The following is an 18,582-nucleotide window of genomic DNA, read 5'->3' as shown; positions in this document are numbered from 1 at the left end:
CACACACACACACACACACACACACACAAACAAACAATTAAAGTAATAAAAAAATAAGTTGAGGAAAAATTAATAAATGGTAATTTTTGGAGTTCAACATATGCTTACAGTGCATTTATAAATATATATATATATATATTAAATACAAACACAATGACTTAATTAATGAAGCAAATTTGGAGGTGCTTTACAGGACATACACATTTTCTATTGTCTTGAGTCTGCTGGGCAACATATCAGTATTATATTAATAGTGTAATATTAGACTATTATTTTAGATTTTGGATATTGTAATATTATAGGTTAGTCTTTTCCTGGTTTTAAAGGTTGTATCACAGTAAATTGATGTATTTTTCTGAACTTATCAGACTGTTCTAGCTGTTTTACTATTTGCCTTTACCCAAATTAAATCCACATTACTGATAAATATTTATTCAAAACCTTATTGTGTTAGTATTTTGTCGAAGCACCTATTGGTGACTCAACCTCAGATAAGCAGACAACAATGCTGGGATGGACAACCCTACAATACTGCCGCAATATCAATAAAGGTATCTGATCTAAAATATTGTAATTTATTTTCTAAATAACACCCAGCTCAAGACTGCCTTAATACAACACTCACGTACCTTTGAGTAGGTTGAAAGAGTTTTTTTGTCACTTTTAGCATTACGGTTCACACTAGCCATTGAAAGATCTCCACAGTCCTTATTACAACACAATGCATTATTAGTTTAACCAAAGCTAATATGGGGCTACAGCAGCAAAGGCTTGACAAATCCATAAAGTACCAAAGTGTGTTTAGTAAGGTTTGCTGCGGTAGTCCATGTTACCATTGTTAGGTCATACACCAAATAAGTAAAATCACGTAGGTTAGGTTAAGGAAAATATTTTTTTTAAGTACTTAACATCAAGTTAAGTTGATTAGATTTCTGAAAAGAAACATGGTGGCGACATATCTAAAACCAATTTAAAGTTCACTTTGTTTCACACGGGATGGAACAACAGTCTCCTTGGGGAAAGTCCTGTGCTGTTTGACCCATCCACAAACCTACTTTTTAAGTGAACTTTCACTCTATATAGTAATTCCATCTTAACTTCCATCAGCACTTTTATCACAGCCTTACTGATTATATGGGTTATATATGGATCCTGGGGCATTTCTGATGGGTATAAACATGAACAGTGCATGAGAACGATGACAACTATAAACTGACCGACAAGACATGCCAGCAGACAATTTGGTGTCAAAGTGAAAAGCAACAGCACCTACTTGCCATTATTTCTGATTTAAACCCATTACTAGAAGGGAATGTGACAAGATTAACAGCAGAAAGGGAGTTGTTTACATTGCTAAGTATGGTGGTGTGCTGCCTGTCACCTGCTGACCCTTATCAAACTGCTCACTGTGGCTGCTCATGACTTTTAAATTGCTCCCTGCAATATTTCAAACTGATCTGCTGTCAACAAATGACGGTTGTCTTGTTTTGCAAATGCATTTTAATGAACAATAATGGCAGTGCCAATCTCATTGACAAATACATCGCGTTTCCTGTTACTACCTGATAATAAAAATCAGCTCATGTCTCACCAATTAAATGCTTTAAATGTGAAGCTGCAGCAGTAGGAAATGTTCGGTTTATCCGAATTATCATTATCCACAGTACAGCACAGCACTCTAAAGATATTGAGGGCCATCAGCAAATATCTTTTCTTGTAAAATGTTTGGGGAAATTGGTATCATACTGGTGTTGTCACAAGTTTATTACCAGGGAAGATTTCCTCACTGTAGCACCCTTGCTGTTTAGTAAGGAATTTCTTCTTTGTGTCAATATCCTTTAACTGCTGCTTAGAAATAAAACAGTGTCCCACAATCCATATTTATCTTTGGTGTGCTTGCTTGACTGGCAGTTGTCTCAGTTCATTAAAGGGATTTTTTTGTAAGTTTCAAAAGGTGACATTATAGATGAATGTCCATATTTATCTACAGCTCAAGCGCAACTGGCTTCAGCTTCATTTTTTTAACACAAATAATCTCGCCCGTTAGTGAAACTGTGTAGACAGGGTCAACATGGAGCCTCTTTTGGTCTCTGCAGCTCCCAATGATATAATGTAAATTTTGATGAATACACAGCGAGAACACCACAGAGTTGTGGGACAAAAGTGTGGGGATGATAAAAATAGAAGTAAAAGTCTTAAGGTATGCTATGCAAGATTTTCCTGGAGACATCATAAAGACTCACACAGAGGCAATCACTCTCAGTCATCAGTGATGACCCACTCTCAGTATGTGCTGGTGTACTTCTCTGCAGAGACTCCACACTCTGCCTTTATTTTCTTATTTTCTGTGCTTGCTGCATTTGTGGGTGTGTACCCTCACTGTGCTTAAGTAAGGTTGGGACTTCATAAAAAGCATAATGACCAGCAGCTGGCATCAAAAAGATGTGACATGCAAAAAAAAAGGCAATAAAAGAGGTGAAATGGCAAATGAGAGTGAATTTGGGGTTGGCTTTTACCTTAACTTTGGCTGGCGAGCATGGTTACAAACAGTAACTGACAATCCTGCATAGTATTTTAAAAAAAAACAAAAAAAAAAAACTTAATTTTACTTCCATTAAGTTGAACTTTAACTTAAATGCTGACAGCATGTGTTTTCTTTTGACGTTTATCCAAATACTAATATAGAAACCACACTACTGTGAAACACACAGCTCATTATTTAGAGTAATCTTGTTTTATATGGTGGTAAACATGCTTGCTAAATCTCAAAAAATTATGTAAAGAGCCAAGTCTATTATCCAGTCTGGAGCATAACAGGGCTCTGATCCCAGAATGCTCTGGGACAGAGAGACTAGAGTTATGAACCTGGAGGGAGAATCAGGCTGCACAAAGAAACTGCTGACAGACCGCCAGTGAGAGCCGGAGGGCCTGGACAGTCAACACCACGACAAATGCTACACATCTACAGCCATTCTGATGCAAATGTCTTGTGTTAGTGTGAAGGAGAAAAATAAATAGCACTGCATAAACACAATACAATGGTGATATGGAAGGCGCAATATGATTAAAGCCATGGTACGTTTTGTTTGTTTGAAGAGGTTACATCTGCCGAACATAATTTACACCTTGAAGCTGGAACAATACACACACTACAAAAAGAGTTCTGAATATGGGTTAGGGCATTACAACATGGTGTTTGTTTTCAATCATGATTCATATAAAAAATGGCTATGTTAACCCATTGTGCAGGACAGGGAGTGGGTGAATGAGAAAACAAAACTGAAACTTCTAGTTTGGTTGTCATTCTATTGGGATTTTTTTACTTAATTAAAAATAGCTGCAGACAAAACTTGGAAAACTCTCATACATCACAAACTGACACCGGTGAAATTTCACTGGACACAGTAATACAGTATGATCAGCCATGTGTTCTGCTGAAATCAAGCATGTTTGATACTGATACGGCTATGTGGAGAAAATCAAATGTCAATATTTTTGAGAAAATACATTAATATCTTCATTACAGTATATTGTAGGGTTGACTATTGGTACTTTCCCAAATATTTACACAATGGTTGTTTTTTTATTTTTTTAAATGCAAATAATAGAATGGCTAAAAAGTCAAGTAAGTTCGGAAAATTAAATCACTTAACTGTAATGCAGGCTTTAAAACCGGGGATACTTTTACAATATTAGGATATCCATAATCTAAGCCGTTATCTCATATCACATTATCAATAAATCTATATATTGCCCAGCCCTAAAACATGGTTTATATACACAATATAGTTCATATTGCTTTCTCAAACCTGTTAGGATGTCCAACTTCACAGAGACCATCCATCTCTCCTCTAGATTATGACAAAGACCTTGAAAACTGTCATTTAACTGTCTGTAAGAAATGCACCCAAGGTGAACGATTAATGGGACTCAGTCAGACACTAAAATGTCTGATGGGTTGAAACAAAGTGTGTGTCTATGTCTCTGTGTGTAAAAAGCACATTGTCTTGTATTCACTCTAGTGAGAACAACATGTCTATAAAAAAAACACAGATCTTAAGAGGATACTTGTATTGTTGTTGTGTAACACGTATGTGTAGCTTACACACAGTTCTACCTCTAAAGCTCAGAGTCAAGTGAGCATAATTTCAAATGAAGGTGACTTCTACATTGGCAATAGTCTAGCACCTCATTATTTCACTATCAATAATTAGGTAGGGAAAAGAGTCAGGGGAGGTCAGCAGTGAAGTATCCAGATGTTCAGCAACTTTAAACCTGCATCTTAAGCCAGGTGGCTTGCTCATTGCCTAAGCTGTTTAAAAACACAGACAGGGAGACGGGGAGAGATGAAGAGGGAGAGGGAGTTGATAACAGCAGGCACAAAAATGAGAGACAGGATGGAAAGGAAGGGCGGGGGGGGGGGGAGATAATTTGGGTTATCGAGGGAGGTGAAAATGAAATGGAGGTTGGGGAAAACCCAGGACATCCATGAGTCCTTAAAATGTGCTCAAAATTCTTCTGAGCCATTAGAAAGTTCCTTTAATCAAGTTACACAGCTTTCTTTTGATGCTTGGTAAAAATTTCAGACACAGGTTTTACATATTGTGAGACTTCAACAAGAAAGGGTTGTGAAGTAATTAAACAAGAGCTAAATCTTTTATATTTTCATTCAGTAAGTAGCGAAAACAAAATGGGCTGTAGTGTTACACATGAGACACACTTCCGCTCAGCTGTAGCACACCTAGTGGCTCACCAATTTTGTTTGAAGAAGCTTTGCAGAGTTTCATAAATGAGGGTCTGAGTCTTTTAATGGTGAAAATATTGTAGTTACAGCAGCAGGCAGCTCTGCAGCAGCACCGAAAAAATAATGCTGCAAGTGTGAACACCACAAGTGTGTAAGCCACAGCAGTTTGGTGAGGTTGCCGTCACTCGCTGCTCATGCGTGCTGCATGTCCCCAGCATCGTTTTGTTAATTTGGTACACATGCATGTTGACTATCATTTTATGACCAAAGTGCCAGAAAAAATGTTGCACCGGATATTTTTGCAAACTATAAATATGTTACATTTGCAGATTATTTTGTAGCACAAATGTTAAAACATTGCATTTCTCACCAAAGCAGCGGTGAAGGGTCTGGTTAGGTGTAGACACAAAAATCGCTTGTTTTTGGTTAGGACAAGTTCAGGTTTTGGCTAAAAACCCGCAGGTTCAGCAGCTCAAACGCAGCTGGGAAAAGCAGCAATGTGTCCGTGAAAATCACCAAGGGTCTGTGGCTCAAACCCTGCTGTAACACAACGTGATGTGCTACTAAAACACCGAGATCTGGTGCAACAAACACTGATGGAAATGCCGTGAAGGCTTACTTAGAGAAAACATCTGCAGCTTTTCAGGTATCTTTCATAGGAGACATGCCATCGACATCCCCTCCAACTTCCAATGACAAAGTCAGCTTTTATATAACATCACTTTAGAAATGTTTATATGTTACAAATAAAAGGTGCAAATGTAACTTATTTATCATTTGTACAAACACTGCCTGTGCTGTATGTTAATACTGCGGGACAGTTTTAAATACCAAACAAGTTACTTAATTATCCTCTGCCCTTTAATATATAATTGCATTTTAATTTAGGCTTTCATTTGCTATATGTGTGTTGTGCTGCTTTGTTTTCAATAAAACACTAGTAAGCAATATAAAAGTTGTAAAAGGACTTATATCTGAAAACTGCAGCCACTAAAATAGACAAAAGGAAAGAGAAGGGCAGCATGTCATTGTCAAGCAGTAATGTAGAAGTAATCAGTAATGATGGGAGGTAAAGGGCGTGTCAAGGAGACACCAGGGAGAGTGAACAGAGACAGATGAGGGACGGTGAAGGAGACCACAGGGATAAAGTAATCTCAAAATAACCAATTTTACATAAGTGATTTTGACCGTCTCCACTTTCTGCTGCTAAATGTTTATCACTTCTTTGTGCAATTCTTTGTCTCTTTGTGTATTTCTAATTAAACGAGTTTCCATGTGCATGTACACGTGCTCATTAGCACTGTGTTCGTGTGTGTATGTGTGTGTGATGCTTAAAGCAATTGAGTCACGGACCCATCCATTAGCACATCATTTTTAGCATCATGTGACAATCCACAGTGGTAAGCAGCAGGGATCAGAGCGTATGGTGTTGTGTGTTAATGGAGTTTTGGATGGATGGATTCATACAGGAGGTTTATAATCTGTGGTTGAGGGCTCAGAGCTCTAAGACCACTGGATGTTTAATCCTAATCCAGGAGCTAAGACCTTCGTAGTGTTGCAACGCTGAGTGCGTGGGTATCACATCTATACTGCTACACCATGTTGAACACAATCTACCATGTCTTGTTTGTCTTTCTAGAGCTAAAACTTTTTAAAGAAAGCTCCACAGGTCAACAGCAATGGTTATATATATATCTCAAATTTAGGGTGCCACTGTACAGTTCCACTGTTTTGAGCATTGTCAGTGAATGAAAGGCAGCGTTAACACATGACTGAAATGCTAAACAAAGGCATACAAAGTACAATTAACATCAACTTTGCGATTAAAAAGCATAGAGTCTAAGTGGTGAGTAGTGCTGACTGTGGAAAATACAGGAGGCAAGCATACTGTGGAATAGAGAAAGAGAATAAATGAAAAAGACAGAGGAAGACATCAAGAGAGATGAGGTGTTGCATTGAAATCAAGTAGATATTATTATAGCATCTGTGCTAAGAAACTTTGCTGTTACAGGTGAGGGTCAGAAAAATAATTTAATGGAAGGGTATATTGTATTTTTGCTGCACCTGAATATGGGGCTGTATCTTTTATATTCCGCTATATCTAAAACTAAAATGTCCACAGCCTAAGGAGTAAATTTAAGTCTAATTCACTCCATCATCTGTCAACACAGCTGTTTGGAGCCCAAGATGTCACAAAATCTTTCTATTTCAAGGAAACCAAACTGTCCTATCTCGGCTCTGTTGGCAATTGTCTTGTGTTTCCCTGGACAGACTAAAGCTGCTTATCAATGGTGCAGTGGATGTGAACATACCAGGCCTACAAGCGACTAGCTGGCTCTTAAATCCCCCATGCCAAAAGACTCCTGCCAACAGTCAAATATGACCTGCTGTGACAAAGAACAAACTGTAGGGGGAGTCTGTAACGGGGTTTTGATAGCCATTTGAATCGAACATAAAGGTGAAATCCATCTATCTGTCTATCTAGCACTATCATTTACACTGTTTCTGAAGCTTATTCTTTAAAAGAAAGTTAACTTAAATGAATATTTCACTACTGGAAAGATGGTCTTTTCATAAAACAAGTTGTCTGTGCAGTAAACACACAAATACTTTGAAAATTGATGCTTTGTGACCAGAGAAAACAGAGGAATAGGCTGGTTTTGCTCACGAGGTAGAAAACCTACCACCATCAGAATGCACTGCATTACACAAAACCCCGCTCCCAGCTGGTGGGTGATGTAATGTGAGCTTGGTCGTTTTAACACAAGAAGTAATATGGCAGCCAGCTGGTGACAAACAATTTCAAATTACAGCCTAACAGTGCACTAAAATACGTTTCTGAAAAGATTTGTTCATATTTGATCATCACTTTTTTATTTTACCTTTTGATCTCAGTTATCAGTCTATGTTTTTCCAATGCAGGTACCCGTATGGGCGCCCACCTTCTGTTCAAACAGTGCACTAAAATTTGCCGGAAGACAGGAAACAAGGAGCAGAAAGATCTGGAAAGTTTAACACAGTTCTTTTATTTACACATACTACCCCTACAAAGCTGGTTGAAGATCAGCAAAGTATCCCTTAAAAAAACACTGAAAACTTTCTAACCTTGTTGCCAGATTTTTGTGAAAAGTAGAAAAAGAAAAACACACACTTTCAAAATATATGACTAATGTAGCTTTATATATCTTTTGCAGTGTTTTTGCACATAACAGATAGGACACATTGTGCCACCATGAGACAGCAACACTGTCCATGAAAGACAATGGAGGCCTTCTGTCATGGGTTAGCATGTAATTTATCCTCTTTACCTCTCCGTTCAGTCTTTGTCATTAAAGCCTGCATCGTCCCCTCTTCCCTCCCAAACCGATGGACATATGAGCAGGTGTAATGTAGCAGGTTTGATGTTTGCACATGGTAAACATATACTGTATATTTGCGCGCACGCACACACACACACACACACACACACACACACACACACACAAAGAGGGTTTGAGGCCATATCTTCATCACAGCCGCTGTGTCACAAAGCCATAAGTAAACACCCCAGATGTTACAGATGATGCTGATGATAGGATGGGGCTTAGGAGAGAATTAGAGTCATGCATGAACATCTAATTGCACACGAATGATCAAACATTAATGCACGACATGCACACAGTGTTTAAAAATAACTCTTAGTGTAATAAGTCACCCTTTTTACTAAAGATACACATGTGTACCAAACTAAAGTACATTAGGGGTACAGAAAGAGGTGGATTTTTTTTTTATTTGTCATTCAAAGATGTTATTCAACAATTATAGCCTCAATAACTTACACTAATCATTTAAAAGTTCCAGCTCTGTCATCATAACAAGAATGCAAACTATATTTGTTTACCATGATGTGTGATGAAAACTAAGCACCAGAAAATTGCAATTTCAATTAAATTCATGTTAAAATATATTGTCCCATTTTAATAGTTTCTGATGCAAAAGAGCAAGTTGCAATCGTAGAAAATATTTCAAACAAATATCAGACTAAAGCTTATTAGTCCATTTAGAGAATAGGATCAAAAATAAACTCACCTCTAGGTTATCCAAAACACATGAGAAACCCCTGCACGACCAATGATGATTTTCCGTCAAAATCATCGATTTATTACAGTCTTCGTTCATCTAAACATGTGCCTTAAAAAGTGGCTTAAAAGAAAAAAACATACAACTTAATCACTTTGCCAAACCTACCTTTGAACAGCATGGCCGCACAAATATAAAATCCAACAGAACATGGTCCCCAAAACTTCATCCTGGCACCGCTCTTTAGACTCCGCCGGCCCCCGACAGCGGGCTCTCAGTGTCGGCTAGACAGGGAATCAGCTCCGGCTTGGCGGTGGTGTGAACATGAGGCTGGGAAGAGACGAGAGAGGAGCGAGACGGAGTGTGTGAGATAAAAAAAAAGACTGACAGACCAGAATGAGTGTGGAGTTGAGATTGGCGCGTTCACGTTGCTTCACAAACACAGATTCCCTCACAGCGCTACTACACGGGGGCGCGCGTCCGAGCTGGATTTAGCAAAAAAAATATGGCTGCTGTAACTTAACTAGTTAAAAACGCTGAGAATAACTGCTGCAAAGTTTCTGCATAGTAGTATCTAAAAGTGAGCACCGGTTATACGCTGTTGCAGAGTATTCAACTGCTAATTTATGAAGACCTCACCATGTTTGGTTTTCCTCCAGATTGACTACTGCAGCCTCGAGCACGGCTTAGTTTTAGTGCCATATTTAGGCTGATTCAACACCTTAATTGTTGATGTTTTTGTTTAATTTGCTTCTTGGTTGAATACTGACGTTATCAAGTGATGTTAGCGTCTAATTAAGCTCCACTAACTTCACAAAGTCAGCTGTTATGTGTCTTTGTTTCTTACCTGTCTCCAAGCTGGCGCTCACCTACATTTAAGATGTGCGCGTGCAGCAGAGGGGGCGTGTGACGTGAGCTACACAGAGAGGGCGTGTTAGTGTGCGTGCATTTACTGCATTTGCAATAACTTTGCGAACTTGTTCACAGATTGCAGTTATATTCGTTGAGAGTCCATAGAGATTTAGTATTAGCATTTTTAATCGCTGTTTATTTGTTTGGGTTTTTTTTTAGTCTGCCCAACTTGTGAATGTGGAATTTACCCAATAAATCCCTTTTCCTCCATGTTTTTCTCCTTATGTAAAGTTGATCATCCACACAAAATATTATGGTGTACTTACAAATGACAGATAGTTTCTTCTTTTAATTTACAGAAAGTACAAGAATATTCAATATCCAGTCTAAATCTCTCCAATGTCTGTTTTGCTGGATACATTAAATGCAAAATTTTAAAGGAGACCTCTTTCACATTATTATTAAGACAGAATTTGTCCACAGAAATTTCTTGGTTAATTTTTGGCATGTAGCAGCAGCAGTGCATCACACATGAGGGTGTTACCAACATGTTTGCAGGTTTTGAGTAAAATAAAGCAGTGTGTGCTGTTTAGTTTTCTTCTTTATGGTGCTAGGTTCATTTGCACAAAACATTTAAGCATTTTAAAGTAACTGAAGTGATTTGTACTCTAATCATTTTTACAATAACAATGGCTCTAATGACTAGCCTATATAATGTGAAAGGGGTTGCTCATGATGTACTCACAGGGAATTATCAGGGAATATCGAAGCTGCAGTTCTGTCAGCTCTACGGGGATTTTTCTTGTCTTTCAGTACATTGTTTTGGTTTTACAGCGAGAACTTTACTCTTTTGGTTTGGTTACACTGCTCTCATCAGCATTGTTTTCAGTTCAGAGGCTCTCTTCAACCCAAATTACACTACCTGCTAAAAAAAAAGGGGCAGACAGACAGAAGTCTGTGACTAGCTGGTGATTGTAGGGTAGCTTTTAAAAGAAATGCAACCAAAAGAAGAGTATATGTGACTTACTCATCTTGTGGACTAGGACACAACTGCAAATAAATGCAAATGTTGCTCTCTGTCTGCTAAACATGTAAATAAATAAGCAATGGTTTGCAAACCCATTCGCCATATCAACTTAAATTCATAATGTTGTGTTCACAGCTTGATGAGCTGCCCCCAAGTGGCCAAAAATCCATTAATGCTGGTTTTAATAAAAGACAAAGTCATCAAGTTATAGCCACACACAAGTTTACACAACTCATCTCTGTTTTTCTCTGTGCTGGTTACGACCAGGCCTGAAACTCTGGCACAGATCACCTCCTCCTCCTTCTCCCACAGCTGTAGACTATCATTTATAAATATGATGTGTGTCGCGCTGCAATTTCCCACTTACTAATGTTACAAAGAGGTTCATCAACTGTATTTTTGTTGCATTTGTCACCTTTTTGTGCCAGCCTGGCTCATAATCAAATGACCTATTTATTCCAGTCCATAAATAATTTCAGTCGGAAATAGGATACAACAGGCGATGAGGGGGAACGCTGCGCATTTGTGCAAATATTCTCACCGCCTGGCTCCCTTTCTCTCCCTCTCAATGGAACAGGGGCGTATCATTTAAGAAGCAGTCCTATGCCAGTGGTATTAGACCAGTTCTTGCTATTTTCATACCCCACGCCTGTCTCATGGAGCTCCTTCAGAGGAGATTTATGCTGCTAGATGTGATTTGGTACAGAATCCCAAATGTGTCTGCTGAAGGTGGTGCCGACAGCCACTGTTGGGCTCAGTAAAACCTCTGATCAAAACCTTCATCCATGTACTTGCTCCCACTGGACAAACTTCTAGTCAGTCAGAAGGCTGTGCCATTGAAGTAATCCTCATTTTATCAAGGAAACCATACTGCGGCAAACGTGAACTTAAAACCCCCAGTAACTTCAAAGTTCTATGAAGAGCTGTCCATAGTGCTAAAATCCCCAACGGCAGTGCTCTGTTTTACCAGCAGTAATATACAGATAAGAAATGTATCAGAGTAATCAAGACAATAACATGAATTAATCCAAAATGATTCACTTTTTCCACTTCAAACTCAAAATGTACATACCCATCACAAAAATCAAACATGACAAAAGTATTATTACTGTCTGATAATTATCAAGTCAAGCTTATTATAAACTTAACATTTTACTGTATGACATATTTCTCATTTTGTTTTTTGTTTTTTTTTGCACAACATTTCAAGCTGTAACCTCTGAGGCTACAAAATAAAGGCCACCATGAAGTGCCAAAACTGCAGTTCCTTTATTGGCCACTCAAGGCTGGGTCCAGGACCAAGTCAGTCCCCATAGACCCCATGTTAAAATGCTAAACATTACAGCAGAAATAAGAATGTTTAAAGCCTGGTATTAAAACGGTTTTAGTCTCTATAATTAATTCTCCATTCATGACAACTGCAGGGGAGGTGAATTTTTATATAATTCACCCACGTCCATTTTATTAAGGCTTTAAGTTAAACATATTTAAGGATGTGTCTGCGTTGAGTGACAGGCTGTCTGCGGATAGTGTCTTTGGGCACTTGGTCAGATCTACCCCTCACACCTCCACAGCTCCACCCTATTGCCCAAAACCGATAACCTCACTTCACTTGTGGATCCAAAAATCCAAGATGGTAATGGCCAAATTGTCAAATTTGAGGCTTTAAGATGGGAAAACACAAACCAGTGGGCAGGGTGGGGAAGGTTACTTTCAAAAAGTTGTAGATTACAGATTACTGGTTACCCTGTTAAGAATATAATAAGTTGTCTAATTTATTTACATTTGATTACTTTTTGGTTCGTTTTCAATTTGGGCAACTAATATTGTTTAGTTACAAGGTGAATCAAGGTATTACAAGGAATCAAGGTATTACGAGAACAAACTTACATGATGCACACATCATGGGAGCCATACAAAAGATTAAACAAAAGAAGGAGACGGCATCCTCTCATTGAGGAAAGTGATTCCACCTGAGGGAGGTGGTTCCTTCCCAGGCAGGTGTGTTTGATTTATCCGACCTGCCTCAGGTTTGTCAGGTGATCTCTACTGAGGACTTTTAACACTACATACGAATGCTTTACTAAGAACACATTCTGACATATTCCCATTGCAAGTAGCAACATTTTGATCAGTAGCTGTAATTTAATTACATACTTTAATTACTAAATGATTACAAATACATTTATTTTGTAATTTAATTACACACTGCTACATGAAACTAATTACTCCCCAGAACTGCTAATGGGTCATGTCACAGTGGCTACATCCATTATATTTTCACAGTATTTGATTACATTAACTACGAAGATTTACATCTGGATATGCATACAGTATTGCAGACATTTTTTGTGTGTTTACACAGTGAGTCTTTGAGAATATGTTTCACCATAAATATTCATTTTCTCTCAATATGTTGTCTACTCTTAACTTTATTTTACCCCCTTAGTGGGGGAAGGGGTTGCAAACACTTACTAACACATGCTGTCACACACCAGAGAAACAATACACAAATACACACACAACAAAACCCCATCTCAAAACAGTGCAGACTCTTGCCGCCATAGCAAACTGATAACTGCTCAGACTTTGGTCTCTTCATCCAAAACTAAGACAGAAACAGAGAGTAACTTAAATCTGACCCCTCAGTTCTTCTTACCACATATTTAATAACACATATTGTTTTATCAGGTGGAACAACAAAGCAACAACACTTCTCAGAAACACAGCAGAGGTTTGGCTCTCAGGTGCCTACCGAACTATATTTGTTTAAACACCAAAGATCAGAAATACTTGTAGCTTTAGTTCTAAAAAAAAAAAAAAAAGTCCTGTCCCTGTGAATTTGAATCCACAATGCAGATTTTAAACTTCTCAGTATGGAGCTGGAGCCCACAATCTACCCACCCTTCTCCAAATACAGACAGAGAGGGAATCTGCATCATATTTTGGCTTTTTTTAAATGCACGATGCACTGATAGGAGGAGAAGAATAGCATAGAAGAAAGCACAGAAAGGAGTGGGCCGACCAGAGGGAGCTGTTAATTCTCTATCTTTTATAAATGAGAAGTGTTCTGCTAATGGACTTAAATGTTGTGGAGCCACCATCGCTACTTTCTTTCTTCTCCCTGTCCCTTTTTTCACCACATCCTTCTTGTGTTCTACTTAAAGCAAACCTAGCAAACATATAACTGCTGCAAACAGAGAGTGATTCATGTGTGGATGTATGTGACACCACATGTGAAAAAGTTAAAGTCAGCAATGACAAAATCAAAAGTTTGTATGAAATTTTAAATCCTATGTTTGGTTAAACACCCCTCTCACCCCTTTTCCCTAAATCAAATATTTGAAATATTCGCCTGTCCCAGCATGTGTGTGTGTGTGTGTGTGTGTGTGTGATAGAATGGGGTCAGATGAGTTTTAGTTTTGTCTGAGTCGCTACCTTTGATGTGTGGAAGATTTGGCTGTGCTAGAGAGCAACAAGGTCCCAGAGCTACCCAAGGTGCGTGTATGCATTTGCGAATCTGCATTTCTGTGTCTCTGCGTGTGTGTGTGTGTGTGTTATATGTCTGCATCGTGCATTCATACTTGTGGTGAGGGATGTTTACAGGAATACATGGACATGTGACAAATGAAAAATGGTAAGAAACAATTAATATGAGGCTTTATCAGCACTCTAAATGTTGTTTTTAGGTTATGTGTGAATGTCTGCCCACATGATGAAGTGCATCTCCTGAAAAAGCTCCTCCTCTGTTGTCCTGCTTCCAGCCAGCCATTTGTCTCAGTTACACTGCCCAGGTGGCGACTCAGTTTATTAAGGGATGTCAAATAAAAGGTCAGACCTCTCACACACACTTAGGAGCTTACTGAGGAAAAGGTCAGCAGTGCACACAAGGGTGAGAGAGAGACACACACTCTGCAAAACACAAACAAACACAGATAACAGAGAAGAGCTGTGCGCTGAGTGGGTGGCCAATATATGTGTGATCAAAGAAAGGCTCATGCAATTACACGCACTGTCACACTTTTTTTATATGCATACTTCGAGGTGCTTAGGTTCATAAATAGAAGGAGTTTAAATTATAAATGAGTTTTGTTCTGTTGGACTTTTAGTTATTGTCTCTCTGCATCAACCCTTAGCCTCACTTCAGCTTTAAGGTGGTCATTTTCGCGTGGCTACATCTGTGTTTGAGCGAGAGTGTAAATATTACATCACACAAAGAATTCACAGGAAGCCTCCTGCTCATATTTTAAAGGATGTGAGCTTTTAATGCAGCACCTTCAAAAGTGGAAACCCAAATTAATACTCTTGGGACCTGCTTTGAATTTTTTTGAGGTCTTACTCGCTTTTCTTGACTAAAAAACCAGGCTTTAAATCCCATTCCCTTAGGAATTACATGCATATTTTGTTAACATTTTCCCTGTTGATTAGATGTCTTATAAGATAGACAGTTTTAATTAATATCTTTATTTTTTGTCTATTCAATTACTGATTTTATGTCTGTAATTTACTTTTCTTAAACAAGTCTGATTCCTTCTGCTGTTTTTTTTTTTCAATCCATTGACATATATATATTTTAAAAAAACAAACAAACAAAAAAAAGAACCTTCCTCATGTGTGTCAAACACTGGCTTCATGCCTTGAGCAAAAAACATCAACTGTTTACCAACCATGAATGCAGTTAGAGCCCCACCCAGTGGAAGAAATGTTGATGTACAAATTATTGTGCATTAATAAAAACATATAATTATTCCTTGACCACAAACACATCATCTAAATTGCAACATGCAACACAAATCTGATGTCAGTAAGTTGGAGCAAAAATAATTAAAAATGATACATTTTTATTCAAATATAAACATCAAAACAAAAATATGGATTTGTGTGCACTAAAGCTGATTTATTTCAGACAACTCTTAATGAATTAAGTTTTTACTGACACACCAAATTGCTCCAGATTGCTGTCATGACTTCCACTTCAAAGGATGTTGACTGGAAAATAGTGAGTTTTGGGTTCATTCAATTCAAGAATCCTGCAATGTTTTAGTTTACCAAGAGACTTTTAGCCAAGACAGGGTCGTCTTTATGTCGACTCTCAGAGCTTAACTTGTTTCTATGGGGAAACACCAGTGTGTGTGTTTGTGTGTGTGTTTTGGGACGGTCTGTCTGGCACTTGGATAAGTGGTTAACTTGGGCAGCCAGCCTGATGCTTGATGCCGTTCACTCCTCTCTGGTTCAAAATCTGTGAAAGAAACTCTTGTTCACTTTCACATTCAGACGAGAGATTCTGAGCTCTGAAGACACTCATTCATCTGATCAGCAGCTCACACTGCAGGTAAATCTCACATTTCTGCTTCTTTTTTGACCACTTTATTTTTATTTTATTATCTACAGATTATTTATTGAGATAATATTTACACAAATGCTGAAAGGAAGCTGTAAATATGCATATGTGTGGCTTGTGAGTTGTATGTTCATGACTTCTTAGAAACATCCTTTGATTTTTTTTTTAATAGGCATGAAATTTGTGATCCTGTTTGCTCTTTTGAGTGGTAAGTCAAATAATTTCACATTTATTTTGAATCTTTAGTTAATCTTTACTTAATGAATGTTTAGTTAAACTGTGTTGATGTTTTAGATTTAGAGTCACTTGACAAAGCAATGTAATCTGATTACTAAAAATAAATTCAGATTTGCATTATCTCCAAACATAATCAGCTATTTAACATGTGCAAAGCTTTTAACAAAAACACTCTTTCATTATTGAAAATGTGTTTGTCTTTCCCATCTCTTTCCTCAGTGACCTAACCAGCTGTGTTAACTTTGATCTGATGTTTAAGTTAAAGAACGGCCTGGTTATATGAAATCAAAGCTCTGTTACCTGCAATTCACCAGTCTTGCACCCTAAACGTGTTTGTCATTGCTTTTGAAAGTACTATTGTTTCAATCTTGTGTTCAGGGGTATTTGCCGCCCCATTCATGAAGGAAGAAGAGGCAAAGCGATTCATCAGGCTAAAGAGACAGTCTGGATACTGGGATCCGCACCACTCTCAGAACCAGTGGGGTTACACCATTCAGGAGCAGGTAATGCTGAGCTGTGTGATGTGACATAGGGTCAACCAGTTTAAGAGTGATTTCTAGTCAGTAAATGCAAAAGCCATTAAAAACATGGGAGGGCGAGTATTAACAACTTAATAAGAAATGAACCAGAAATTTGTGAGAAATAAGGAAAAAGTACAAGAAAATTATCTGAAATTGAGCAAAAAAAGGAAATGAAAAAGAGACAGGAATAAAAAAAACAAAAGGGAAATGCCCTCGGGGGGAAAAAGCATAAAAATCTAGAATTTAGATTTTTTTTAAAAAAGTATATAAATATAGTTCACTAAACAATGTTCTTGTCTGGCAATTTGCTCATTGCCTGTGTCGTTGTTCTTCAGGCAAACGAATACTGGACAGCAATACGTACAGATGCCCAGTACTACATGGACATGAGTAACATGATGTTTGACCGCTCTGTGGCTACGTGAGTGAGCAGCAAATCAGTTTCAATGTGCCTTACAGCACCACGACTTCATAATGTTTTATTTTGCAAGTGAAGGCTGTCTTAGTGTCATTCTTTCCACTTTACCATAGTGCCAACCCGCCATAAGATAAGTATCCTCTAAGTTCATTACTGAATTGAAATTATACTCACTTTTATTTGTTTATTTTTAAATTTAAAAAAAAAGCTTTTGACAGCTATGTGTCAAAAGCAAGGCATAGCTTTCTGAAGCTGTTCACCTGGGCCGTATTACAAACAAACCACACTGTATCACCATGGCCTTGATGCAGTGCTCACCATCTAGTACCTTGTGCTGCTTCTATTGCATATTGTGTATTTATGCAAATTTACATTGATGTGTCCTGTGATATTATAGTATGTCTTTTAATTAACCATTTTTAATGGCAGATTTTGCACATACAAACCAAAGGCATTTACATGCAAAAATCTGTTTTCTTCACCTGCTTTACCCTCCCCGAGTGTTATAATCTGCTTTTCGTATAATATCAAAATTATATAATTCAGCAAAATTCCTTAAAATTAATTCCTTCTGTGTGGTTATGTTGCAGGGAAAACAACAGGCTGTATATGGAGATGCTGCGCAACGCACGAGCTCACCTGGACAGTCAGACACAGGTGTCAAGTCAACACAGATAAAAAAAAAATAAAAAAGCAAAACTGAGGAAATCAGAAATCGTATTGTAGACAAAAAAATACAATGCATCCTGGTGGTTAAAGATCAAACATTTACTCTATGTAATTTAGCCTGAATTACTTTTATAAAAGAATGTATTAGTTAGGCCTTCAAATACTGTACTGTATCTGTAAAAAGCTGACATTAGAGATGATATAGGCTATTTGTCAGGACTTTTAGCAACATGCAACAATACACATGTTAAAACACAGTTCTAGTGTGCATTTTAATAGTTTGTAGGATTTAGCAGCATTGATGAGCAGCAATGGAATATAATATCAATAATTATATTTTCATTGATTTATCTTCATCTGAAAAACCTTATATTTAAGAGAGCTGTTTATATCTACTTACTGATTGGGTCCTCTTAAACAGAGTCTGCCATTATGTCTTACAATAGCCCAGAAGGGACAAACCAAACACTGGCCCCAGATAGGGCCCTTGATACAATACCCTAATACCAAATGCTGCATTTTTGTAAAATGTGTAGCTTTATATATGCTACCACATATTTTTACTGAAACAATTGTAAATTAGAGTAGGTCTTATGAGTGTATTGGTTATTTTAGAACAACGATACCTGCAATATTTTATTCAATAAAAGTTAGAATCAAAGCAAATGAAATTGTGCTTTTTATTAATAGCTGAAAATTTCTTCTTTATTCCTG

At 37.7% G+C, this 18,582-nt stretch overlaps 2 protein-coding genes across 2 annotated transcripts in view; one reads left to right on the top strand and one right to left on the bottom strand.

Moving 5' to 3' along the window:
* The window catches only part of LOC121947805 (neuronal acetylcholine receptor subunit alpha-7-like), a 49,736-nt gene extending 40,143 nt beyond the window's left edge, over window positions 1–9,593 (bottom strand). Inside the window, exons 1-2 of the mRNA XM_042492926.1 lie at window positions 9,443–9,593; window positions 8,972–9,133 (exon numbers count right to left, since the gene is read on the bottom strand). Coding sequence (XP_042348860.1) covers window positions 8,972–9,032 — 61 coding nt within the window. The 5' untranslated portion in view covers window positions 9,033–9,133; window positions 9,443–9,593. The remainder of the gene's footprint in view (window positions 1–8,971; window positions 9,134–9,442) is intronic.
* Window positions 9,594–16,197: 6,604 nt separating this feature from the next.
* Window positions 16,198–17,877, top strand: LOC121948488 (uncharacterized protein C3orf85-like). Its single transcript, XM_042493886.1, has 4 exons — window positions 16,198–16,231; window positions 16,639–16,763; window positions 17,117–17,202; window positions 17,790–17,877. Exons 1-4 carry the CDS (start codon window positions 16,198–16,200, stop codon window positions 17,875–17,877), a joined length of 333 nt encoding a protein of 110 aa, XP_042349820.1.
* Window positions 17,878–18,582: the final 705 nt, after the last annotated feature.

The sequence above is a fragment of the Plectropomus leopardus genome, chromosome 9, assembly GCF_008729295.1.
Source record: "Plectropomus leopardus isolate mb chromosome 9, YSFRI_Pleo_2.0, whole genome shotgun sequence".
Lineage (NCBI taxonomy): Eukaryota > Metazoa > Chordata > Actinopteri > Perciformes > Serranidae > Plectropomus > Plectropomus leopardus.
Note: the sequence above shows the minus strand (reverse complement) of the source record. Positions and strands in the feature narration are given on the sequence as shown.

Bases quoted from the DNA above. Each gene is read 5' to 3' on its own strand.
- LOC121948488 (XM_042493886.1), top strand. From the start codon at position 16,198: ATGAAATTTGTGATCCTGTTTGCTCTTTTGAGTG. The intron at 16,764-17,116 runs GTAATGCTGAGC...GTTGTTCTTCAG, and splicing joins GTTACACCATTCAGGAGCAG to GCAAACGAATACTGGACAGC. The intron at 17,203-17,789 runs GTGAGTGAGCAG...GTTATGTTGCAG, and splicing joins TTTGACCGCTCTGTGGCTAC to GGAAAACAACAGGCTGTATA.